The sequence below is a fragment of the Talpa europaea genome, assembly GCF_964194135.1.
Source record: "Talpa europaea genome assembly, chromosome: 8".
NCBI lineage: Eukaryota > Metazoa > Chordata > Mammalia > Eulipotyphla > Talpidae > Talpa > Talpa europaea.
This window is the reverse complement of record NC_140075.1, coordinates 51536775-51563059: the sequence shown is the minus strand read 5'-3', so window position 1 is coordinate 51563059 and position 26285 is coordinate 51536775. Positions and strand designations below refer to the sequence as shown.

Below are 26285 nucleotides of genomic sequence, written 5' to 3'. Positions count from 1 at the left end.
TCTCGCTTCTGGTTCAAAAGAGAAGTTAAACATGCTTCTCAAAAGAGAAGTTTTTGCTCTTTAGGAGGAAAGACTCCCACCATGCTGTGGAACTTGGAGAATAGTGGTGATAGGGTCCTTCCGAGCTAGTCCAACCACTTGCTGTTTGAGAAGGAGACTGAGGGCCAGAGAGGAGCTGTAGTTTAAGCAAGGCCACACGGTGAGTCATTGGGAAGAATGTTTGTTGTTAATTCAGGGCCTGGAGGCTGCTGGGAGGGTTTTCTCTTTGTAGGGTTCCTATCCAGTTTGCACCCTGGATGCGTAACTGCCTCTCTCAGTTGCATCCAGTGGGGTACAGCATCTGATAAATGGGTTGTGGATGTTCTTGCTCTTTCACCTTCCTGTCTCCCTATAAAGGCAATGGGTAAGTGGAGAAATGCCAGGGAGGAGTTTCTAGGGTGGAAGAGAAGCAGAGGCTAGACCCCAGAGTTGATCCCTATTTTGGCCTCCTGGGTAGGTCCAGATGTCCATGCAGAACGAACAGGAGGCATGAGGCTCACGTATATCTGGGCCTATGTCTTGACCTTAAAGAGTCATTTCATGACTGCCACCCCCATGGATTCTTGCATCTTTGGAATGTGCCTCCAATGGCCTTTCCCAGCTACTCTACAGTCCTCTCCCTATGTTTCTCTCGTGTAGTTGAGTTGACAGCTCACTCATTTTCTCCTGGGGGAGGTGGAGTTCCTTAGAACTCAGAAATACTGGTCTCCAGATCTCCCGGGCTTGAGACTAACCTGTCTGGAATGTGTTGAGTCGCCCCAGCTCCTCTGACTTTGGCCCATGTCTAGGTAGGGGTGAAGGTGTAGGAGAAAAACCACAGGACACATCCAGGCAACACTTGTGAGGGAGAAAGGCGAGAGGTCAAAATATAAGCGATCCTGTTGACTTTGGTGATCGGTGAGCCCTATTTGTCCTCAGCAAGTCACCTCTCACTCAGCTTCATCATTCCCATGTATAGATTAAAGGGGGAAAAAAATGAAAGGATTGGATTAGATCATAGTTTCCCAAAGTTTTCTCTTTATAACACATTACTTCCTAAAGATGCTTCTTGAAAAAAAGTGTTCCATGGTCAGATAAGGTGAGGAAACTGCCTGTAAATCTCCCTGGAATTGGCCAGGCCTCAGAAGCCCTGTGCAGGGGGCCGTGGAGCTGGGCACTACCTAGACTCAGTTGCCTGGTGCCCCTCTGGGGGCAGCCCTGTTAACATCCCATGGGTGAGTGTTCTAGGGAGTGGACCACGGGGATGCTGGCCCAGCTGTACCTGTCCTGGCCGCTTTAAATTCTATGCCTTTCTGAATGTGGGGTGTCTCACCATTATCTGGTAGGTACTTCCTGGAAGTTACATGAACACAGAAAAGATAAGCTGAATGAGAATCAGTGAAACCCCACTCCTGGGAGCCCCCAAATGAGGGGCGAGCAGAAGAATTGTCTGGGTTCAAAGTTACTACAAGGACTTCTTAGGGCAAGCTCACTCTGGGCCCAACATTGTGCTAAATAAGCCTTTTGCAAAATTTATTTTCTCACTTACTCCTTCCCATCACCTTCAAGGTATTTCTTATTTTTCTCCTAGTTTGTGTTCCTAGTTGATGCATTTTTCAAATTCATGAAAACAAAAAAAAGAGGAAACAAGAATTATTCATTATCTATTCACCCAAGGAAAGCCCCTGTTAGTTTTGCCGTCTGTCCTTCTGGACTTTCCCCTCTATATATTTATAAATATTACTTTTAAAATTTTGGGTAATATATTGTACATGCTGAAGTTCTCTTTCAATAACCTTTTTATTCAAAGTAAAAGTAGGATTGTACTTTAGCTTTCACTTATTTTCACTTACACATAATGCACATCCTTACCTATGTCTGTACACATGGCTATGTCAGATGATATTACCTGGACTGTTAAGTAACAGAACTGAAGATCAGAGACAGAAGTAACTTGCCCCAAGTCACACTGTTAGTTCCCAGAATGCCAGGACCCAGGGCCCTAACATGGATGACACACACACTTCACTGTGATTTAATGTTTGGGCACAGGGTCTGAAGAAGTTCCTGCTGCAGGTGGTCAGTGGCTCTGAGCTGAGAAGTTACTTCCCAATGTTCTCAGTGGTGAGGTGCTCTGGCCTCCCAGTATCTAGTTCAGGCATCATCCCGTGAAGCCACAGGCCTCTCCCAGAAGGCAGGAGCTGCCAGTTCCTGGACTCTGGAAGTGTTTGCCCCCAAGTCCTCTGAAAAGTGATCCTCTTCTATAAATAAGTCAGGCTCACATGTCCAGCACATTGTGTGGGGGGAATAAAGAAATGTCTAAAACAGCAACTTGATTATGTCCAAGGTATGTATTTTTACCCATGCTCAGATATAGCGCATGTACAAATATGCTATTCATAAACGCAGCCCAGTGGTTTGAAAAAGACCATATGCCTTGGTGTGGGGTGTGCACATGTGCAGTTAATAAACACACTCTGTCAGGGTATATGTGCATTTTTTTGGAACTGATGGTGAAGAGTAGATCCTGAGGCAGTTCCCTGTTCTCTATACTAATTTCTAATGATAGGAGATAATCTTCCTTCCATGGGAACCCGTGATCAATGAAAGCAATCTCAGGATTTCACAAAATCCCTTCATAATTTTGGCCATCCCAAAGCCATTCACTTGGTACATTTTCTTGAAGTTAGCTCTCTCTTTTGTTACTTTGACCCAACTAGAAAGGAACACTCAGTCAAATGGCCAACCGGCAACACTTACCATAAATAGAAGGTAACCATAAAAATAAATATGCAACCACTGAAATAAAAATGTGTATCTGGATCCACTTGAAGTCATTTCGTTATCACCATTCTCTCACACTTTTAAAATATGGCACTAATGGACTTAAATGCCATGGGGTCCCTCGTCTAGTCGTCTGCCCTGGGCATCCCCACTGTCCTTCATGCCTGTCAATCTCATGTGACCCTTTTCCCTGGGCAGATCTCTGAAGGGCTGGAGTGGGTGCTCCTGGCCTTCAGGAAATTCAGAGCAGCTGCGTCATTTTTTCCTGCATTCTTGAATGCCTGGGTCCAAGTGACCTTTTCAGGGTGGAGACAGCCGGCTTAAGCTCAGGCATGGAAAATCTTTTGCACAGAGGTGACTTTTCATTCTATGAGCAGCTATTTTGTTTTATTTGAAATTTGAATTAAATTTTAAATGATGAAATATACCAGAAAGGTACAGAAAGGGGGAAAATTGCCATCTACCAACTGAATATGGCTGTTGCCATTTTGAGTGTTCCCTCCTGGTCATTTTAAATGTAAGTATGTTTGTGCCTCTGTGTTTGGCTGTTGTGATTCATAGATCGTGTTTATGTCCATGAGCTCATGTGAACTTACAACACACTAAAAAATACCAGGTGCCTTTGTGAAGTAGGCAGGACAAGAATTATGGAACCATTTTTCCGGTGAGACACCTGAGGCCCAGACATTTGAGGTGATGTGCTAAAACCACCAGTGGTGCAACCAGTTCTCTCCACACCACTGCTGCTTCTGTGGGGGGGCCCGGAGTTACACAGCAGTGTCCAAAGCTTTTCAATTTTTAAAAGTTTTAAATTTTCAAATGTGTAAATATTCACTGTAAAAGATGTTTTAGAGTTTCTGGGCTGGTGGACATGGAGAGATTTGGGGAGCAAATCTGCCCCACTCTTTTCCCACACCTTGCCCTGCTTCTTTATCTTGCTGTTGGTTCATGTTGGGTTTTTTAGTATTCTTTGCAATACATCAGTGATCTAGTGAGTGAAAAACACTCTTTTAAAACACAGCAAATATGGGTGCCAAGTAACCCCACTCCCAGAGAAACCCCACAAATAATATATGTGAGCCTTACCCTCTTAACATTTTTCTATGCCTCTCCTAACCTATCATTTATCTATTTTCCAAAAATAGAATTGCTTCATAAACACTGTTTTGTGACTCCCCCACACCAAACTAACCAATATAACTTGGACATCTTTCCAAGGACAGAGCTCCTTAAAACACATTTTAAAAGAAAAGAATTTTGATGAACACTGACAGCAGCCCCTCTTGTTTCTGTTGGCTGCAGCAACAGCACCACATCCAAGGAAACGTATCACTCCTTCCTTCGTTCACTAATTAAACATACATGATTAAGGAAGTGGTACTTGTCAAAGGAGCTATCAGCTCTTGGGCACCCAGGGCACAATCTCCCTGGCAAGACTGAGAACTTTGGGGTTAAGAAATGTGGGCAGCTCTGGCAGGCCCCCTGCATACATGGTCAGCAGGCTAGACCCAGGGAGCAACCAGTTTTTGGATCTAGAACATATTAGCTGGAGGAAACCTAAATGGGTCTGGGGCCTTGTTTCCCAGGCAGGCCCTGCTGGTCTCCCCACACTTGTCCTTTCCCTTCAGTTTTCCATGGCAGAAGACTGGGACCTGGCCCAGGATTTTACTCCCAAGCACCCTTTGCCTCCTTGTCCCTTTGCCCACTCTGATGTGGGCAGCTGTGGGGTGAGGGTGAGACCCTGGGGCAGAGGAGGGTTTGCCTGTTGTACAAGGGAGGGAGGGAGGGATGTAGGTTTCTGGTTTTTCTCTAAGTATTTGGACCAGATTTCCAGGCCCCTGGCCAGAAGTCTCTCCCAACGCTAGTGAGCTAGCTCTTTTCCCGTGGTTAGATTTTCTAATGCCCCATTTTCCCACAAGCCAAGCGATCTTCACCAAATGCACAGCTGCCCCCTTCCCTCTCTGACCTTAGCCAAGCCTACAGCTAGGAGTTAGCACCATTTGCTCTATTGAGAAACTAGGACTCTCTACCTTGAGCTGTCCCTGCAAGGATAACGGCTGGAGGATTCAGCTCATTCACCCTCTGCTTGGGCCAGAGCGTGCTCTGCTGTCTAGCTCCATGGTCCTATGGGGAATTCTCCACCCTAGACTGCATTGTCTCTGGACCTTTCTAGCATGAGCAGCTTTCCCACCTTCTAATCAAGAGGGCAGAGAAGACACCCTCATCCATCGTGTCCCTCTTAAGGAATACATGTGTTAACTGAGGCTTGCTGGGGACTGCATTCCTTCCAGGGCATTCTTGGTCATCTAATGGCTGTTGAGACAAGGAGGGGGCAGGAACATGGAATTTGGCAACAGAAGGCCTGGGTTCAAGTTTTAACTGCACCAGTAATGAGACCCTGGGAACATATCCTACTCCCTCAGAGTCTTGGTTTTGTCACCAACAGAATGGAAGTTGTGATCACCTCTAGCTCTTGGATTTCTTTTGTGAGATATTGAATGAAATAGTGTGAATAAAGGAATATTGGCAGTGGAGGGAGAGGTAATACAGATAAATGGTTTTAAAAAAATATATATATATCTATAAATAAATATGTGTATATGTATATATGTATACAAATACGAAGGTATTTAATAATAAAGACTCTCACTGTGAGGATGTCCTCCCCAGAGACAAGCATCAAGGACATTCAATACAGACATGTAAGTGTCTCTATCTCTCTCTCTCACTGCCCCCTGCCCCCACAAACACACACACACACACACACACACACACACACACTGTTCTGTACCAAACATATTTTGAAGATCATCCTACATCAGCACACATGGGCTACCTCCTTTTTAACAACTGCCTAACATTCCATTGTATGAACATACCCAAGCCAATTTAGCCAGTTATCACCCTCCAATGGATACTTGGGTTGTTTCCAGTCCTTTATTGTTACAAATAGTGCTGGAGTGACTGTCATTAAGAGTACATTGTGGGGCCTCCCCTGGTGGCGCAGCAGTTGAGCACTGGGTTGTGAAGCTGCCCGCAGCCTTTGCAGCGCCGGTAAGATCCCCGGCCGCCAGCGAGGGTCCCACAAAAAAAAAAAAAAAAAAAAAAAGAGTACATTGTGTACACTTATGAGAATATCTGTGGGACAGGGTCCTTGAAATGGCATTGCTGTGTCAAAAGGCATATGCAGGTCTAATGTGAAGATATCACCAGCTTGCCCTTGAAAGAGGGTGTATTGATTGGTATGGAGTGCCCTTCCTTCATCCACATAGGGGGGTTTTATTAAACTTTTTGACCTTTGCCAATCTGAGAGGTAAAAATGGTATCTTGCAGCTTTGACTTGCATATCTTTATTATGAGTGAGGTTTGACAGTGAACTGCTGTAGGTATTTCAGGCTGGAATGGGAGGTGGACCCAGGAAGGTTTGGGCAAGCCACTCTCCCTGTGGTGCTCCTGCCCACCTCACAGGTAACCCCTTCCCCATTCCCAAGATTCATCACTCTTCCCAACGGGGTCCTCCAGATCTTGGATGTTCAGGAGGGTGATGCAGGCTCCTACCGCTGCGTGGCCACCAACTCAGCCCACCAGCGCTTCAGCCAGGAGGCCGCACTCAGCGTGACTCACAGAGGTGAGGGGGCTGGTTGGGTGGGAGAAAACTGGGGGTTTCTGCCATCAACCCTCTCAGCAGTTAAAGGGGACTCAACAGGTCCAAATGGGTGTGGAGGGTATTAGTCCCATGGGACAGGTGAGGCTATGAAGCCCCGAGAAAGCAAGACCATCCAGCAAGTCAAACAAAACTGGACTGGGAAGCCAAGGCTGGACCCCCAGTCTGGGGGCCCCCTCCTTCCCGCGTAGTCTCTGTTCCCCTGGGTTGGGTGGAGCGTCAAGGACCATGGAAAGGAGTGGGGTGGTAAGGCACCTGAAGAGGGGTATGAGTGCCCTGAAGTCCTGGTCCTGCCCCTCTGTGTACCCCAAGGGGCTCCTGGCACAGGGGGATATTCCCCTTGCTATAGTGCACTGCAGGTCTGGCTCCCTGCCAGCTAGTGTGCTTGTCTTTTTCTCTGATTCTCGGAAAAGATCCTATCCCAGTGTGACAAAGTAGGAAGGGCAGAGCTTTGGGGTCAGAAAGACCTGGTTGGAATTCTGGCCTCCTCACTCACCATCTGTGTGACCCTGGGCTTGTTATCGAATGTCAGGTTCAGGGAGGTGGTGAGAATAGCTGATACGAATGGAAAGTGCCTGGCACATAGCCCGCGTGCAACAGATCTGACTTCAGGCCTCCCCCAGCTGGCCTCCCTTTGCCATGAAATCTCCCCTCACCTGGCTGCTCCCTTATATCTCCCTCTTATCTTCTGCCCTGAGTAACCCCTTCACACACACCCACACTTAAGGGCTTACTTAGCTGATCAGCTGCTCAGCCTGCTGGGCTCTTTTCCTGCACCCTGGGTCTCTGCCTCCACCTGCTGGACAAACCAGGTATTCGCCATGCCCACCCACAGGGCCAGGGTGATGCTGCGAACTTGGCAGGGAATCAGCGCGCAGGGAGATGCCAAGGTGGCAGAAACTTGAACCCACCACTGCTACTTTCATGTGGGAGCCTGAGACCCTTTGGAGAAGGGACTTGCCTGTGGTCACGCAGCATGTTGTTGGCAGTGATGGAACTAAACAATGATTATTGTCTCCCAATCCATACCCTGCTAGGCCTCTGCCTGGAGGGTTAAAGGAGGAAAGACTGGGGGTAGGTGTGTCATAGGCCGGGTTATTTTTTTCCTGGTTCCAAGAGAAAAAGCCCTGAGTTCGGATCCCAGCTCTGCTGAACTATGTCGCCACTGTCTGCCTGATGACATCCTGACTGCTCCTTGTCCCACCTGCCAGGTGACTGCTATCAGGTGAGGTACTGCAGGTGAAGACACCTAATGGTAAGGTTGCCTGCTGGCCTGCTCTTTCTCCAGGGTCCCTGGTGTCCACTCAGGGGCAGGATGTGGTCATCGTGGCAGCCCCAGAGAACACCACGGTGGTGTCTGGCCAGAGTGTGGTGATGGAGTGTGTGGCCTCGGCTGACCCCACCCCTTTTGTGTCCTGGGTCCGACAGGGTAAGTGGAGGGCATAGGAAAAAGAGGTGGTGAATCTCACCAAGTCAGGGAACTGTAAGTGTGATCACTCAATGGCCACTGACCCTTAGAGCGGTGGAACTCCTCTCCCAGGGCTGACTATGGATGGGAAACCTGGACAAACTTTATCACCTGTTGGATAGCATGTTTCCTTTACCAAGCAAGCACTTGGCCTTCCCCTTAAAAACTTGTTATTGAAACCCTACTTGGGGTGGTCACTGGGCTGGTTCCCCATCTTCTTTCCCTCCTTCACAAGAGTTGCAAGCGAGTGTGTGCAAGCTGGGAAGGTGGCACACAGCAAGTCAGGTGGATCCAGGATCCCACAGCTGGTCTAACTACAGAGTTGCTTCTTGGTCTACCTCTCAGTCCTAGTATGCTGCTGCCTTTGTGTGCCTGGCTGCAGGCTGGGTACAATGAATAAAATCCCCAGATGAGACAGACAGGGACCCTGCTCTCTGAACTTGTGGTGTGGGTGAGGGAGATAAAAACAGCCATGATGAGTGGTTTGACAGTATCAGGCAGCAAGTGATAAGTTGTCAAATGGGACTGCATCACAGGAGATGCTATCCGGGCAACGAGCGCACTAGGCCAGACCACCTTGCAGCCTACTTAGCACTCATACCCGTTCTCCTGCACTTCTTGGAGGGTTGTGGCCAGGACTATTATTCTCAGTGGGCAGATGAGGACACTGAGACTCAGAAGCAGGTGAAGAGGCAGCATCAAAACTTTAGAGCCTATTCTCTTTCTGGTATTCCAGTCCATACAGGTCCTGTATGGAAAAAAAGCAAGGACTATTTTTGTTTCCATTCATCAATAAGAAGTGACTTGTTTCACCCAAGTTAATGGTGAAATAAGTCTTACTCCAGTTCTCTTTAGCCTTCTTTCCTGGATGAGGCTACTACCCTACCCTGCCTCTGTTTTATAAATTTGTATCTCACATTCAAAAGTATGTAGTTTAAAGAAAAATAATAAATGGAATAAATGGAATGGCTATATCTGCCACCGAGATGATGAGAACGAACAATGCTGATATCTTTGTGCTTCCTGATCTCCAAGGCCTCATTGCACCTGCAGCACTTACCTTGTTAGGGTGATGTTGGGGCCAGCAGAACCCTCATAATATTGGGACAAGGCTGTGGTGTCACCCAGAATTTCTATTATCAGTGTTTCTAATCCTGACCATGCATCAGGGACTTTAAAACTGTAGTCTCCTTCCCTCATGCCTGGAGAACTGTGAGCTAGCATGACTCCCTGGTGGCCTAGGGGTTAAGTCTCAACACTATCACTAAGGTCTGAGTTCAATCCTTGGCCAGGGAGCTAACCCACATGATGCAATAGACCTCCTCTAACTCGCCCACTGCTCCCCTCAGCAGTGTATTTCAGTAAATCTGCCTGTTCTGCTCCCCTCTCCCCTCTTTTTCTCTGGTTAATCCTCTCACCTCCCCACACCTCTGGCCTACAACAACAAAAAAAAGAATTGTGAGCTAGAAATCAAGTGTCCTCTGTCTTTGCTACTGAACGGTGGCCTTTGGAGCTACCACCTGGGCCCAGTTAAAAATGCAGAATCTGGGCCTACCTTGGGCTTCCACATCTGAAGGAGGTACCCTGCAATTCTATGATTAATATGCACAACAAGGATTTGAGAATTGCTATCCCACAGGATTCTGACATCTGTGGTTTGGAGAACTCACCTGGAGAAACTCTGCTCCTACCACTTCTAGACAGACTGGAAAGAAAAAGATTGGAAAAGGACTTCATTCCTGACCCTAGGCATTTTTCCTTTTCCAGGAACTTACTCCACTAAGTCAGGGAAGGGGCATGGCTTATTTTGTTTGATTTTGTTTTGATTGCAAAAGTTGTACATGTTCATTGTAGAAAACGAGGGAAAAGCAGAAACAAAACATCCTACCACTCACAAAAATTGTTAACATATGACTGTGTTTTCTTCCAGATTTTTAAATGCACATGTACATTTTCCCCTGAAAAGGAGAACATGCTGTATTTATAGTTCCAATTCTGTTTTCATTCAGCAGTATATCATATACATTTCCCCCATCTTCAAGAGTTTTTTCAAAACCTGGTTTTTGAAAAATCTGCCCTTTCTAGTTGTCCATAGTTACATTTAACACTAATACTGCAGTGATCAGCCCTGTTTCCATATCCCCAGGACAGGTGCCCACAAATGGAATTCCTGGCTTCAAGGTCAAGGTGTGGTCCCTGAGGAGCCCCTTGAGAATTTACTCTTTCTCTAGTTTTGCAACTGGTTTTTTTTTAAACTTTCCCAATTAACAGAAAATTAACATCTTTTGATGATTTGAGTTTCTTTGATTATGTGAAGTTGAGAACACTTTTTGTGTTCCTTGGCCATTTGCATTTTTTTCTCTGGATTTTCCATTCATATCCACAAGGCAGGGCTTTTGAAATGGTTTTCACATGGAGATAAAAGTCTCTGCACACATTCAAATCTTCGTTTCTGGCCAGACCTTTCTAGTCATAAATTCTTTTTTTAAAAAAAAAAGATTTATTTATTTATGCATACAAGAGACAGAGTGGGGAACAGAACAGGCAGACTGACCAAAACACACCGCTGAGGGGAACAGCAGGCGCGACAGGTGAGGTCTGCTGCACCACTTGGGTGTCTCCCTGGCCAGAGGCTGCGGATTGCTTCATAGTGCGGTGCTTAATCCCTTGTGCCACCAGGGAGGCCCCTCTAGTCATAAATTCTTCATTGTCTCATTGGCTGAGACTATAAGCAAGGTTGTGTCCTTTTTGAGAGAAATGAGTTTAATAATGTGCAGGAATAACTGACCAATGTACTCAGCACCTATCATGTGCCCACATTGTGCCAGGGGTTCTCAGTCCTACCCTCACGGCAGACCTTCCAGCTAGGGACTCTCCATTTTACAGATGGAGACACTGAGGCCCAGAGAGGGTCAGGGACTAGCAGGTGGCGGGATTGTTGTGCTCTCTTAACCAGCTCGTATAGTCTCCCTCCAGGGTGGGAGAGTGGATGGAGGGGCAGTCCTCAGGGCCCGCTCCAGCGCTGTGTCTCCTCCTCCAGATGGGAAGCCTATCGCCACGGATGTCATCGTCTTGGGCCGCACCAACTTGCTAATCTCCAGGGCACAGCCCCGGCATTCGGGTGTCTATGTCTGCAGGGCCAATAAGCCCCTTACACGCGACTTTGCCACCGCTGCGGCTGAGCTCCGAGTGCTGGGTGAGCAGGGTGACGGCTGAGGGTGTAGGTGTGAGGGAGACAGGATTGGGGCGGATTAACTGGGGCCAAGGGAAGACTAGGGAGAGAGAAGTGGGCAGGAGGGTATGTTAGACTGAGAGGTGATCCTGGAGTGTGAAAAGGGGATGGGGCTGCGTGGGTAGGGGATGTCAAGCTCACCAGGAGAATCCCTTTGTTAGGGAGCATCCAAGGTGACAGACTTGATAACTGGAAGAAAGGAGGTGGTGGAAAGAGATTGGAAGATGTACTAGGGGGAGTTGGGTCAGGGAGCAACTCTAGAAGGTAGAAGAGAAGGTAAATGAGGTGATGGGGTGAGGTACGGGAGGAGCTATTTAAGATATTTAGGGGAAGTCTGGGAACAATTCCGGGAGAGGAAGAGCATGGTGAGTGTGGGCCTGGGTTAAACCGGGGAGAGGGGTGTTGCGCTGCCCTGAGTATTAGGGGGGAGGCGGAGAAAGGTTAGAGCGCCTGGACGGGTGCGGTCGTCAGTGGGGATATTTGGGGTACGGGACAGAGCTCCTAGAGATCGGAGTACTAGCTCAGCTCCCCCTCTCCGCCCCCAGCGGCCCCTGCCATCTCGCAGGCGCCCGAGGCGCTGTCGCGGACGCGGGCGAGCACCGCGCGCTTCGTGTGCCGCGCGTCGGGGGAGCCGCGGCCCGCGCTGCGCTGGCTGCACGATGGGGCGCCGCTGAGGCCCAACGGGCGCGTCAAGGTGCAGGGCGGAGGTGGTAGTCTGGTCATCACGCAGATCGGCCTGCAGGACGCCGGCTACTACCAGTGTGTGGCCGAGAACCACGCGGGCACAGCGTGCGCCGCCGCCCCGCTGGCCGTCGTGGTGCGCGAGGGGCTGCCCAGCGCCCCCACGCGCGTCACGGCCACGCCGCTGAGCAGCTCCGCGGTCCTGGTGGCCTGGGAACGACCCGAACTTCACAGCGAGCAGATCATCGGCTTCTCTCTCCACTACCAGAAGGCACGGGGTAGGTCTGCTGGGCCCGGAGGCGCTGCAGCTAAGGCCCACCAGGGGGCGTCTCGGGAGGCACGGTTGGAGGCTGAAGCGGGTCCTTTGGAGGTAGAGTGGGATGGGTAGGAGCCCCCCGGAGAGAATTGAAGGGAGATGAGCTCATCTACCTTCAGACTTAGACAACAGTCTTCTGCCTGCAAAGTGTGTGGCACGTTTTCCTTTCAGCCAGTTTAAGAGAGGAGGAGGAAGATGCTTGTCCCAGGGAAAATGCCTTGGCATCCCTGGAGCCACATTTTAAACTGCTGCAGGAATAAATTCAGCTAGACGCCAGAAAGAACTTCCTAGGCAGTGGAAGAACTAATACAGTAGGACTAGAAGCCAGGGTAATTAATACTCTACAGCTTAGCTTACCTGGTATATGATTCAGCTATAAATTATTTCAGAGCCGGGGACAATATGAAGGCTCCCTAGACAGCCTTCAACTGACTAGGCCCTGGTAGTAGCCCTGTGACAACAGTCCTTTTGTCCCCTGTCACTGCAACAGGAATGGACAATGTGGAGTACCAGTTTGCAGTGAACAATGACACCACAGAGCTACAGGTTCGGGACCTGGAACCCAACACTGATTATGAGTTCTACGTGGTGGCCTACTCCCAGCTGGGGGCCAGCCGCACCTCCACCCCAGCGCTGGTCCACACACTGGATGATGGTAGGGCCTCTGAACCTGCAAGGGGCACCTTGGGGCCCAGAGAATTCCCTGGGGGTAGTGGCATTGCTTCTCTTTACTAGTGGGAGCTAAGGCACTTTTACCTGCCTTGTGTCATCTTTTGTTCCCTGTAAGGGGGTGGACAAGGGTTCTCCCCAGTTTATAGTCCGGGAAACTGAGGCCCAGAAAATGAGAGTGACTTGCCCAAGGTCAGTAGTACAATGGGACCCACACCCAGATCTTGAGGTTCCCTGTATCCAATGACCCTTCTCTGGTACACACATGCACCCTCCAGTCAGGCAGGGGCCAGTGACATTAACCCATTGGTTGTGGGAGATTGTGCTCCAGACTTATTTCTGGCTTCAGGGTGGGAAGGATGTTCCCTCATCTCCAGCTTGGGGCTCTCCTGAGAGGCTCCCTTTCCTCCCTCAGATCCTGGTCCTGGGCCTACTTCTGACTTGCTGTGTGACCTGGGCAAGTCTCTGACCGCTCCTGGGCCTCACCTTCCACGTCGGTGGAGCAGAGCTCATGCTGATGTTCTTCTGTCTCAGTCCCCAGCGCAGCACCTCAGCTCTCCCTGTCCAGCCCCAACCCCTCGGACATCAGGGTGGCGTGGCTGCCCCTGCCTCCCAGCCTGAGCAATGGGCAGGTGGTGAAGTACAAGATAGAGTACGGTTTGGGAAAGGAAGGTAAGTGGGGGCAGGTGGAGGCTCCACCTGCTTGGGAATTAAACATGTGAAGGGTTGGTCATAGCAGAATAGGGGGACTCTGAGGAAATTAGGCAGGGTGGTGCTATAGGGAAAATGAGCCTGGAAAAGAGGTGTGGGCTAAGGGTAGGGATGGCAGGAGTGAAAAAGAAAGACAAAGAGGCTAACTCAAGACTGGGGGAGGCCAGAGTCTATCCCCACCTGCTCTGTAGGTGCAGTGCATAATCCTGTAGGCTCCCTAAGTTTCTTATCTGTGAAATGAGGCAGGTAGCTAGGTAACCTCTGGGTCCCTTCCAGCTCAAAAAATATTAATAAATGAGTGATAGACAGGTAGAGGGTATGTTTGTGGTACTGGGGGAGATGGGGTATTGGGGAGGGTGTGTTAAGGTAGATGTTGGTAACCTGGGGTGTGGGTATGCTAGGGATAAAGAATTAGGAGAAGGCAAGTGGCTGGGAGAGGGGTAGGGTGAGGGTGAGAAGGGAGGAAAGGTGAGACTTGGGATGGTCATTGGGGCTCTGGAAGGTGGGCAGTTGACCTTCACGACCAACCCTCTGTGCCTGCACACTGCAGGGGCAGAGAGGAGGGGCGGTCATTGGCAGCTTGTGGAGAAGTGGGGAAAGCATGCCATAATCCTCTTCACTCTGAGCCAAGGCTGATGGCCTGTGTCAGCCGGGTTGGAGGCCCACATTGTCCATCTAGCTGCTGAGGCCTCAAGCTCCCCTGGGCACTGAGAAACCAGGATCTGAGATGAAAGAGTTTGGTGTAGGGGAGTTGTTGAGGGTGGCCACCCAGCAGCTAGTCCTTTCTGTCTCAGCAGATCAGATTTTCTTCACCGAGGTGCCAGGAAACGAGACACAGCTTACATTAAACTCGCTCCAGCCCAGCAAGGTATATCGAGTGCGAATCTCAGCTGGCACAGGGGCTGGCTACGGGGCCGCCTCACAATGGGTGCAGCACAGGACGCCCAGTGTGCACAACCAGAGCCACGGTATGGGGTCAGGGATGACAGGGTAGGGCAATGTGTGGGTACATGTGTGCCTTTGGAACCCAGACCAACCCACCCCCTCTCAGAGACTGCCCATGGCTCCTCCCACAGGATGAGTACTAGAGGACAGGTGTAGAGGCTGGTCTTTTCACACATACTTAGGCTCATGTCCCTTCTATTTGCCATGTGACCTCAGACAAACCGTTCACAACTCTAAGGCTTCAGTTACTGCCAAGCATGAAGATTGATAATGCATTGCAAATGAAGTCTCCAGTACATAATAAGAAGTTGCTAGGGCCTCCCCGGTGGTGCAGCGGTTGAGCGCTGGGTTGCAAAGCTGCCCGCGGCCTCTGCGGCGCCGGTTCAATCCCCGGCTGCTCCCAGGCCACCAGAGGAGGGTCCCACATGGCGCGCAGACCTCTCCTGCCGCCCGCTGCTCCCCTCAGCGGTGTACTTTGGTCCTTCTGCCTGCTCTGCTCCCCGCTCTGGCTCTGGTGAATTCTCTCACCCTCCCGCGCTTCTGACTGTACCCAGTGCATGTATAAACAAAAAAACAAAGAAAGAAAGAAAGAAAGAAAGAAAGAAAGAAAGAAAGAAAGAAAGAAAGAAAGAAAGAAAGAAAGAAAGAAAGAAAGAAAGAAAACGTGCCTCTCTCTCTCTCTATATATATATATATATAAAAAAAAAGTTGCTAAATAGCAGCTGCTTCCATTATTATGGTTGTATTTGGTTTTGTTGAGAGGCCCAATAGTAGAGTGGTTAAAGGCAGACAAAACCTGGTGCACATACTATCTCTGTGACCTTTGACAAGTCACTTAACTTCTCTGAGCCTCAGTTTTCTTTTTTTTCTTTTTTTTTTATAGAGGCATGTTTTTTATTTATTTATTTGTTTGTTTGTTTGTTTTGTTTATACATGCACTGGGTACAGTCAGAAGTGCGGGAGGGTGAGAGAATTCACCAGAGCCAGAGTGGGGAGCAGAGCAGGCAGAAGGACCGAAGCACACTGCTGAGGGGAGCAGCGGGCGGCAGGAGAGGTCTGCGCGCCATGTGGGACCCTTCTCTGGTGGCCGGGGAGCAGCCGGGATAGAACCGACGCTGCAGAGGCCGCGGGCAGCTTCGCAACCGAGCGCTCTACCGCTGCGCCACCAGGGAGGCCCAAGCCTCAGTTTTCTTATCTGTAAAATCGGGATAATAGTGTTTTTATTATTTTATAAGGATGTGAGAATGAAGTTAAAATACATGTATAAAATGCTTAGCATAGTGTCTGACACCTAGTAAGCCCCCCATACTTTGACTCTAAGTAGAGTTCCCCACTCTAATGGCTTTATCCCTCCTTCCCAGCCTCTACAAACACTGTGACTCCCGACTGCCGCCTTCCATACAGTCCTTCAGGGGACCTAGAGAGCCCCACACTCTGCCCCTTGTTAACCTCTTTGCAAATGCCCTGAAGACATCCCTGCATTTGCAGAACTCTGGGCCTGTACAATAATGAGCCCAGGCCTGGCACTTAGGGTGGTGGGTGAGCGGTGATGCTTTGAGAGAAGGCTGACAAGAACATCACTCAATGCTTCTTCCTGCTTTTTGTCTCTTCTTGCCTCTTCTTCCTCTTCATCCCTGGCCTTCTCCTCCTCTGATGCCCTATTCTCTTCTTTCTCCTTTGCATCCTGCTCCTCTGTCCCCAGTCCCTTTTGCCCCTGCAGAATTGAAGGTACGGGCGAGGATGGAGTCCCTGGTCGTTTCCTGGCAGCCACCCCCTCATCCCGCCCAGATCTCTGGCTACAAACTGTACTGGCGGGAGGTGGGGGCTGAGGAGGAGGCTGATGGTGAAAGCCCCCCAGGGGGCCGTGGAGACCAGGCTTGGGATGTGGGGCCTGTCCGGCTCAAGAAGAAAGTGAAGCAGTATGAGCTGACCCAGCTAGGTGAGGAGGGCTGGGGGAAGGAGCAAGATGGACATAGCTTCAGCGGGGGGCTGGACAAGTTGGGTGCAGGAGTCGGAGATGGAGTCTTCTCTGGGGATGAGTGACCCCAGAGGCCCCACTAGCCAGTGAGTGACCCCTGTGACCTTCTGCAGTCCCCGGCCGGCTGTATGAGGTGAAGCTCGTGGCATTCAACAAGCATGAGGACGGCTATGCAGCAGTGTGGAAGGGCAAAACGGAGAAGGCCCCCATACCAGGTGAGGGACTGTGGAGGCGGGAGGAGGGCTCCTTGGAGGCTTCTGTGTGCGGCTCCCTTTCCTTTTTTCTGGGCTGGTCCTGGTGATCAGGCCATCGGGTAGCCTCAGCCACCCCATTTTTCTAGGCCCAGGGTCCTCGTCCAGCTCCAAACAGCCTCTGTCATAGACAGAAAACTTGTGCCCTGCCTTTTAGTCTTGTCTTTTCATGATCTGTGAACTAATTTGTAAGTGCTAATTTGTAAGGTTTGGACCGAGAGCAACCCTATGGTGGAAAGTGACTCCTGACCCTAAGTTTGACCTTTACATTTTGAAAACACACCCACCAAGGCCACACTCTCATCTTATCCCTGCACTCCAAGCAGGGAGAATCTGTTATGTGACTCTCAGGAAACTGAGGCTCAGGGAGGTGAAAAGACTTGTCCAAGTCACACAGAACCCAGGCTTGAGCCAGGACTCCCAGCTCCCAGGCAGGATCTTCCCACTCAGGGCCCTGTCCTGGTGTCATGGTGGTGCACCCCAATACTCCCTTACCCCTACTTCCCAGGCTCATTTCCACCATGGAAAGCATGTTAGTGGAAAGAAAACTCAACCTGGAGCCAAGAAACCTGGGCTCTAATTCCAGTTTGTTTGTTCAGCAAATTGTTTACTGAGTGTCTGCTATGAGCCAGCTTTGTTCTAGGAATTTAGTGTGAAGAACTGCACAAATAAGGCCCCTGCTCTCCTGGAGTTGGCATTTTATGTAATAAACATGTTTATGTAATAAACATTACATTATGTAATAAACATTTATCATCCTATAGTACTTACCATATATATACACAGGTACATATATGCTGCATATATATTTCAGGCTGCTGTAACAAGAACATCATAGACTGGGGACTTAGGTAACTAACATTTGCTACCCACAGTTCTGGAGGTTGGGAAGTCAAGATCAAGGTGTCGGCAGAGTCAGTGTCTGCTGAGAGCCCACTTGCTCATTCATAAACCATAGATCATCTTTCTGTGTCCTTGTGGCAGAGAGAGGGCTGGAGAGGTCTCTTCTGCAAGGGTGCTGTTTATGAACTGAAAGTCTGTGTGCTCCCCCAATTCATATGTTGAAACCCTACCCTCTGATGTGATGCATGAGGAGGCAATTAGGATTAGTGCCCTTAGAAGAGTCACAAGCAAGCCTGCAACCCAGAAGAGGACCCTCACCAGGACTTGAATATGCTGGCACTTCACTCTCCAGACTGTGAGAAATGAATGTGTTGTCTATAAGCTACCCAGTCTGTGGTTCTTTGTTCTGGCAGCCTGAATGAACAAACACAGGCACTAATCCCATTCACGAGGGATCCACCGTATGTATATGAATTTTGGGGGGGACACAAACATTCAGTGCATAACAATATGCCAGACACTTTTCCATGTACTTTACAAATATCAAGTAATTTAATCATCATCTCATAGCTACTCCCTGAGGTAGATATTTCTATTGGTTTCACTTACAGAATAGGAAATAAAGGCATAGAGAGGTTAAGTAACTTCTTTGTGGTCACACAGCGAATCAGTGGCATAGGTGGGATTTGAAGAGGGGCTGCCTGGCTCCGGAGTCTGTGCTCCTAATTGCCATGATTGGCTACTTCTCTCCAGTACATTCTTACATATTAGTGTTCCACAGTCCTCTCTATGTATGACCTTGGCAAAAATCACTTAAATTCTTTCCTCATCTGTGAGCAGGAGCAAAAGAAGGGAAAAGGAAGTGACTATAAACTGGGAACTTGAAACCACTTTACATGTTTAGGGAGGAGTGTCTTCCTCTCTTCTTCAATACTTTTCTTTTTCACCTTCCAGATCTACCCATCCAAAGGGGGCCACCTTTGCCCCCTGCCCATGTCCACGCAGAATCCAACAGCTCCACATCCATTTGGCTTCGATGGAAAAAACCAGACTTCACCACAGTCAAGATTGTCAACTACACTGTGCGCTTCAGCCCCTGGGGTCTCAGAAATGCCTCCCTGGTCACCTATTACACCAGGTAGGGACTGGGCTGGTGCTGTAAAGGGGGAGGAAGGGTGGACAGGGTGGTGAGGGAGGCAGCGGGTGGTGGTGAGGAGAGACACCCTGGGATTCAGGAACAGTCCATGGTTCGCATGTCATATTGGGGGACACAGATGGAGAAGGGGAGGTCATTCAATCCCATCTCCTCAAAACACAACTTTGCACTTACCCCATTGGGAACATGATGCAGGACTGTCCTATTACTTCAACCTCAGAGGGCTCACAAGAAGAGACAGCCCGGCTGCTGTCCTGTGAGGGGCCCCAGTCAGATGGGGAGACAGAACCCCTGCCATGAGGAGTTGCTGCTTTATCAGAGAAAATATTGCATAGATATAAATGGTTGCAGCAGATGAAAAATTAAATCAAGGAAAAGATGCATTAAAAATGGTTCTCTGGAGGCCTCCCTGGTGGCACAAGGAGTTAAGTTTCAGCACTCTGAAACTTTCTGCAGCCACTGCAGCATGAGCTCAAGCCCCAGCCAGGGAGTTAAACTACATGGTGAGACAGACCTCTCCTGTCTCTCATACTGCTCCCCTTAGCAGTGTATTTCAGTAGATCTGCCTGTTCTGCTCCCTACTCTGTCTCTGGTGAATCCTCTCACCTCCTCCCCTCCCACCTCTGGCCTACACCCCAGCATTTGTATGTGTAAATAAATGAAATAAATCTTTTTTTTTTTTTTTTTGAAAGAAAATGTTCCCTGGGTAGAGAATGACTCAGATTAATCCAGGAAGGTTTCCTGGAGGATGGGGCATGGCTTAGAGACTGGACAGGGTGCACAGTTGACAAGACACCTTGGGAGCAATATATATTCAGACCTCTCTGTAGGTCTTCTGGGTGGTTTAGTGGCCTCCATGCCCAGGGGCAGATTCTCTTCCCCAGGTGGGATCTGGGGCTGGGGCTGGGGCAGGGGCTAGGGCAATAGATTAGAAGAGTGTGCCTGAGTACTAGTCATGGTTCTTCGGTTCTTCCCTCGGCAGCTCTGGAGAAGACATCCTCATTGGCGGGCTGAAGCCATTCACCAAATATGAGTTTGCGATACAGTCACACGGTGTGGACATGGATGGGCCTTTCGGCTCAGTGGTGGAGCGCTCCACCCTGCCTGACCGTGAGTGTCCCTCTTATCACCAATCTGTCCTGCCCCAGCAACCCTGTTTTCTAAAACATCCCTCAGAGCCCCATTGTGACTGTCATTTGCTTTGCATTTCTTAACTACTTACGCATGCATAATAATGTAAGATTTAGAGGAATGACTTCTTTTAAGGGGCTATAGCAAGACCACCGTGATGGGAGAAGAGAGGCTAGGCAAGGGCAGGAGTCCTAGATTTTGTATTTGGGTCTCTGTCCTCTCCCTGACGTTGCCAGGCCCTTCCCACCCTCATATGTCCTCATTCCTCAGAAGGGAGGAGAGGCCCATTTGCTCTGGAACCCTCTGGAAATGGCATTTCAAGACAAATGGACTTCTCTTTTCACAGCAGAGGCTCTTTGGTTCTGCAGCACCATGACCATTTCCCTTCTCACTAACAGAAGACCTTTGTCCCATGATCTGAAATAGAGATATATGTGAGGGTGAGAACAGAGGGTCCTCTGCTCTAATGAATTTCTTTTTTTTTTTAGCTTTTTTTTTTTTTTAAGATTTATTTATTTATACAAGCACTGGGATACAGGCCAGAGGCACGGGAGGGTGAGAGAATTCACCAGAGACAGAGCAGGGAACAGAACAGGCAGAAAGACCGAAAGCACTGCTGAGGGGAGCAGTGGGCAAGACAGGAGAGGTCTGCTACGCCATGTGGGGATCGAACTTGTGCTGCAGTGGCTGGTGATAGTTTGATAGTGCCGTCTTTAACCCCTGCTCCACCAGGGATACTCTTTCAATAAGTATTTTTAAACACTGTTTACATTGAACTTTATTGTGAATAGATGGCAACCTTAGTATGAGAATTTAAAATAAATGTAAATCTTCCCCAAAAATTTCAGTTCTGCTCCCAAGCCTCAGAATACCAGACAATTTCCTCAACTTTTGGAAGCATTGAGATGTGGAAATTTGAGGTGCTCTGCTCCCCTAATTGGGTGGAGCTGAGTAGGGAAGAGTTTCAGGGGGTGGATAGTGGTAAAGTTTTCTCCCTAACTGTTTTCTAGAAAGTCTCCAATTAGAGACCAGACCTCATTTTTTTTTTTGTTTTGTTTTATCCAGTGAAAGAGGAAGAAGGGAGCCCATATCCTCACCCCTGTCTCCCAGTTGCCCTCAGATCTAGGGCTCCTGGTGACCCTGCCTCTCCCTGTGTCCTCCCCTGCACTCAGGACCCTCAACACCCCCATCTGACTTGCGCCTGAGCTCCCTGACACCGTCCACTGTTCGGCTGCACTGGTGCCCTCCCACAGAGCCCAATGGCGAGATCGTGGAGTATCTGATCCTGTACAGCAACAACCATACCCAGCCCGAGCACCAGTGGACCCTGCTCACCACTGAGGGTGAGGGCTCCCACCCTGGGCATCCAAACAGGAACTTCCTCGGCCTCTCCAGTGGCTGGGTTTGTAGAGTGCTGCTGGTTGGTCCTAGGGGAGTCTAGGAGGAGTAGACAGAAGCCACTGCCCTAGTGGGAGGAGGAAGACTTTCTCAGTCCTATTTCCCAGCCCATCCCCTTATCCCATTCCCCTCCACACACACACCGCGCCCCCCACTCAATCCACCACCCCTGCTCTGTCTGCTTCCCCCACCCCAGGAAACATCTTCAGTGTTGAAGTGCATGGCCTGGAGAGCGATACCAGGTACTTCTTCAAGATGGGGGCACGCACCGAGGTGGGGCCTGGACCCTTTTCTAGCCTACGAGATGTGATCACTCTGCAGGAAAAGCTCTCAGGTAGGAGGGCCAGAGGGAGGCAGATGTGGGGGCCATCCTGGGGTGACCTAGGGTCTCCAGAAACCCCTGGAGTTGACTTCTTACCTTGAAATCATCTCTTCCAAGACCTTGTCTCCAAGTCCAACTACTCTGTTATGGTTCTGCACAGTGGTCCCCCTGGTTCGGAGTAGAGGTGAATTTGAAGGGAGAAAGAGTATGGATCAGTGGCGATTCAGTGCAGAAGTCAGATTTATGGGAGACAAGTTTGGTTTGGAGACTAGTTTCTTCTCTGGGAGATTGCTATAATTGGAGGATTGGCTTGGTGACATGATGACCCTTGTGGGGTGGAAGTGGACAGCCAGACTATGTCATTTGTATGACTCAGTATAAATGAAATGTGGGGTCCCTTATTTAAAAATGAGGGTCAATTTTAACATGGTGACAGAAGAGCATTAAACTCTTAAATTAAAGTGTGGGCCCCTCTGAGTTTGGCCCCCTTCAATCTCACTTGCCACACACCCAAGAAACCCTGGTGGACGGGCAAGAGTGTCACTGAAAGGGTCAAGTTGATGGATCAGTATCACAACTTCCAGATGTCCAAGGGGGAGGACAGTCAGAGGAAGAAGCAGGGCGGAGCCTCCCTGCCTGGCATCTGAAGATTTCAGGTATCCAATGGGTGAGAGTCAGGCTAGTGGTCTTCTGAGGAAGCCACAAGAAGTCCTATCTATGAATCTCGGGCTTTTCCTGTCCTTGACCACTCTGTCCCCTCTCTCTCCCACAGACTCCTTGGATGTGCACTCAGTCACGGGCATCATAGTGGGTGTCTGCCTGGGCCTCCTCTGCCTCCTGGCCTGCATGTGTGCTGGCCTGCGCCGCAGCCCCCACAGGTGGGCGAGGGAACCCGTCTTGACCACAGAAAAGAGAGCTTTCCAGAAGGGCTGCAGAGCTGAGAGAGAAAGGAGCCATGATTTGCCCCCACAGAGCTCCACTAAAATTAGGACTCTGGGATGAAGGGACTGGGGTGATGTTCTCATGAGTGTGGGGCAGGGTTTAGGGGAATCCCCAGCTTACCCCCCTCAGTGAGGGCAGGCATAAGTAAAGCTACTTTTCTCCCACTTCCTCTATAGCTGCCAGCACCTTGGAAGTGGGACCCCAATGTCCAGATGCCTGGAGCCAAGGGAGGAAGGCCCCCTTATGTAGGGTCATGGCTGTTTTAAAATGTTTCTCACTCATTGCACAGTCCAGAAGATCAAGTCCTAGAGATGGACAGAATCTACCCAGGAATATAGACTTGGCTAGACCCTTGCCCCCCTCCTCCACCTGACCCCTCACTCTGACCAACACTGCCTGTTGCCCATCTTCATTTCCAGGGAAACCCTCCCAGGACTGTCCTCCACGGCCACCGCTAGAAACCCTGCACTGTACTCCCGAGCCCGACTGGCTCCCCCTAACCCCCCAACTGCCCATGAACTGGAGTCCCTTGTGCACCCCCGTCCCCAAGAATGGTCCCCACCACCATCAGACATCGAGGACCGGGCTGAAGTGCACAGCCTCATGGGTGGTGGTGTTTCAGACTGCCGGGGTCACTCCAAGAGAAAGGTGAGTTTGGAGCTTGGGTAGATGAGCCCCACACTGCAGCTCATTCCCAAATAGGACAGCAGGGGGCACAAGAGCACAGCATGTGACCCTGTGAGAGAACCTCCCCTCCCCTCCCCTTCCCTGGCCAACTGCAGGAGAAAAGGGGCACTCTCTCCTTCCATGAAAGGGTTGGCAGGGCAGGGAAGCAGATGGGCCTCCACCCCCTGGCAGAATGGGTCAGTCTAGTTGTTATGCCCCTGATGGGCAGCTGACTCAGGGGGATCAGAACACCCAAATCCTTCCGCCTGGGAGTTGGGGTGACCTCCAAGACCCAGTCCTCCCCATATAGGGAAAAGAGCCTGGTCAATTTGGCTGTAGTCAAATAAATTGGGACCCAGAGAAGGCAGAAGGCATTTTCCCCTCCCTATACTAGCAGGGTGGCTCATCTCACTCTACCCCCAGCAGTCCCCTCAAATCTGAGTCTTTCCTCAGCCTCTCGCTGCTTCTGTGGTGAAGGAGATCCTTTCTAACTTGGAAATCTCTGGGTCTTACCAGGACATCTGATATTAGGCTTTTCTGCAGGAGTCTTCACCATCCTCCAGTTCACCCCACACTCTCAGTCCATTTTGTGCTCCTCCCATAACCTTGCGGTGGGAGAGACCAAGGGGTCCTAGAGTCCAGCTCTACTGCGTCCCTCTCTTCTGCTTCTTTCTCCCGCCAAGCCCTCAGTATTCCCACTTCCTTTCCCTGTGCAGGTCTCCTGGACTCAGCCCGGTGGACCCACCTGGGCAGGTTCCTGGGCAGGCTGTGAGCTGCCCCAAGCAGGCCCCGTGCCCTCTCTGACCCGGGCCCTGCTGCCCCCTGCTGGAACTGGGCAGACACTGTTGCTTCAGGCTCTCGTGTATGACGCCATAAAGGTCAGTGTGCCGGGAGAAAGGGAGAGGAAAGGAGAGAAGGGTCCCCAAGCTTGTGAAAAGCAAGTAGTGAGTTCTCTGAGACCCCCGAAGGTCACTTCTCTGGGGATAGGTGTCTAACCAGCAGACCCTGGAACCTCTACAGGTGAGTGGGCGAAGAACAAGCCAGTTTTCTAGAGTCTGTTTCACCTGGTTTGGGAACAGTCCCCTCTCTACCCACACCTAAGTGGGCCACAACAGAATTACCGTGTACCCGCGGGTGGGCCTGGCCTGAGTGCATCCAGCCCTCTCTCCTGTTCACTGAGGCCCTGACTGTGTCCACTGTGTCTGGAACTCGTGGGTGTGGGCAGATGGGCAGTGTTCCCATTTCTTTCTGCCTTCTCAGGAGGCTGACCATCATCTCTCATAGGAGAGTCACTGCTTCCCGCCCCATCTCCCATGTGATCGACACTCTGGGGCCCCCAAGGGAGGGTTGGTCTCTCTGCACCCCAACTATGTTGGCCATTCTGATGGTCCATCTTAATGATGCTCACTTGTCTTTGTGTTATCTGCTCTGACTAGGGCAATGGGAGGAAGAAGCCGCCCCCAGCCTGCAGGAACCAGGTGGAGGCTGAAGTCATTGTCCACTCTGACTTTAGTGCCTCCAAAGGGAACCCTGACCTCCACGTCCAAGACCTGGAACCTGAGGAGACCCTGTGTTTGGATGCGCCTGAACTCACCTTGGGGGTTGTAGATCCAGGGCAAGGAGCAGACTGTCTGGACACAGAGCTGGGAGGGTGTGAGCAGGCAACTAATGGGCCAGATAGACTTACGTGCCTGCCAGAGGCAGCCAATGCTTCCTGCCCCTACCCGGACCTCCAGTCCAGTGAGGCTTTGGAGGAGGTCCCTGGAAATAGCTGCCAGCCAAAGGCCCCAAGCCCTCTAGGAGCCAGTCCAGGCGTGCCCAGAGCCCCAGTCTCCTCCTCTGCTTAGCTCTGTAGCGGGTGCAGTTGGGGCAGGCTGGTGTGGATCACAGGACATGACATGTGTGGCCACAAGTGCACACACATGTACCTGCAGATACTGAGCACCACCAAGCCATCTGGAGCCTTCTAGGGTGCTTTGGCTGGGGGAACAGGGAGAAATGGATTGATTCACTCCTCCCATACTCGACGCATGTGATATGTGAAAGACACATGAGGCACCGCTAAATGTGATATACGCACGTGTGAAGCACGAATATGTGCTGGTTGACGAACTGGGGACCTTGGTCCAGGCAATGGTCACCACGGCCTAACTGATCCTCCAGGTCAGGACAGTGTCCCAAAGTGGTCCGTCACCAGCCCTGAGGGCCCCGCACCTCTGCTGCCCAGCCTTTTATTACACTCTGAGAGTGTCTCCAATGCCCTGTCTGACAAAGACAGTCCCAGCCCGTTTTCCTGTCTGGCTGGGCTGAGCGCGAGTAGGCTCTGAATGCCTGACATTTTAGCTGCATTGCCTCCGTCTCCCATGTCCCCACGGCCCAAGTCGAGAGGGTGACCCTGGCTCCCCTCGAAGCAACTCTGCATTTAATTTTGTAATTTGGGAAGTGCCTGGTCTTGAAATCTCTTTCTTTCCTTCCCCTTCACTGTTCTGTTGGTCTGTCTCCCAGCCTCCTTCCCTCCCAGTTCGATTCTAGTGTCCCATTCTGCTCCTCCTTGCTGATACTCTCCTTTCCTCTGTGCTTTGTGTCCTCCGTGAGTCTCTGCTGGCTCTCTCGCCTCTCCCAGACTGTGTCATGTGGCTGTCCTGCCTGGGCTGCAGCTCTGCATCCTCCCCTAACAACATGACTACCTCATGTCTGCTTCGAGGCCATAGCTGACTTCTGTGTCTGCCGTTCACTCACTCGCTGGTCATCCTCCTGTCCCCTCTTCTCTCTGTGCCTCCTCACGCCTCTCCCCAGGCAGACTGCCCAGGCCCAGTGCAGATGTGGGGAAGGCCTTCCAACTGCCCTGGTATCTTTCTCCCTGGGATCGAGATAGGTGAGTTCTCCTTGGAGTTGATGAATCCAAGTCACACAAGGGGATTTTTGAGACAGGGAGAGTGTGACCCAGAGGCTCAGGATAAAATTACTCCCTTTTCTGCAGGGAGGTGGGTTTGCTTGATGGTGGGGGTTAAGGTCCACCTTTCTTTCCAGTTGAAGCTAAAGGAGGGGCAAGGGTGGGAGTTAGTGTCCCCCCACACCCCCAGCCCCAACAACCCAGCCATTCCCCTCTA

At 50.4% G+C, this 26285-nt stretch overlaps 1 protein-coding gene across 2 annotated transcripts in view; it reads left to right on the top strand.

The window, feature by feature from the left end:
• IGDCC4 (immunoglobulin superfamily DCC subclass member 4) overlaps positions 1 to 25022 on the top strand; it is a gene marked incomplete at both ends in the record, with an annotated part of 36769 nt that extends 11747 nt beyond the window's left edge. Inside the window, 17 exons of one of the 2 annotated variants that reach the window (XM_084240905.1) lie at positions 6294 to 6430; positions 7755 to 7895; positions 10975 to 11130; positions 11712 to 12125; positions 12654 to 12818; positions 13367 to 13504; positions 14341 to 14511; positions 16191 to 16427; positions 16580 to 16681; positions 18515 to 18698; positions 19699 to 19826; positions 21020 to 21190; positions 21442 to 21579; positions 22340 to 22445; positions 22929 to 23157; positions 23892 to 24053; positions 24612 to 25022. In XM_084240905.1, the coding sequence (XP_084097031.1) occupies positions 6294 to 6430; positions 7755 to 7895; positions 10975 to 11130; positions 11712 to 12125; positions 12654 to 12818; positions 13367 to 13504; positions 14341 to 14511; positions 16191 to 16427; positions 16580 to 16681; positions 18515 to 18698; positions 19699 to 19826; positions 21020 to 21190; positions 21442 to 21579; positions 22340 to 22445; positions 22929 to 23157; positions 23892 to 24053; positions 24612 to 25022 (3190 nt within the window). Of the gene's footprint in view, positions 1 to 6293; positions 6431 to 7754; positions 7896 to 10974; positions 11131 to 11711; positions 12126 to 12653; positions 12819 to 13366; positions 13505 to 14337; positions 14512 to 16190; positions 16428 to 16579; positions 16682 to 18514; positions 18699 to 19698; positions 19827 to 21019; positions 21191 to 21441; positions 21580 to 22339; positions 22446 to 22928; positions 23158 to 23891; positions 24054 to 24611 lie in introns of both variants that reach the window. The other variant, XM_084240904.1, reaches the window with a different exon arrangement.
• Between the last annotated feature and the right edge of the window lie 1263 nt (positions 25023 to 26285).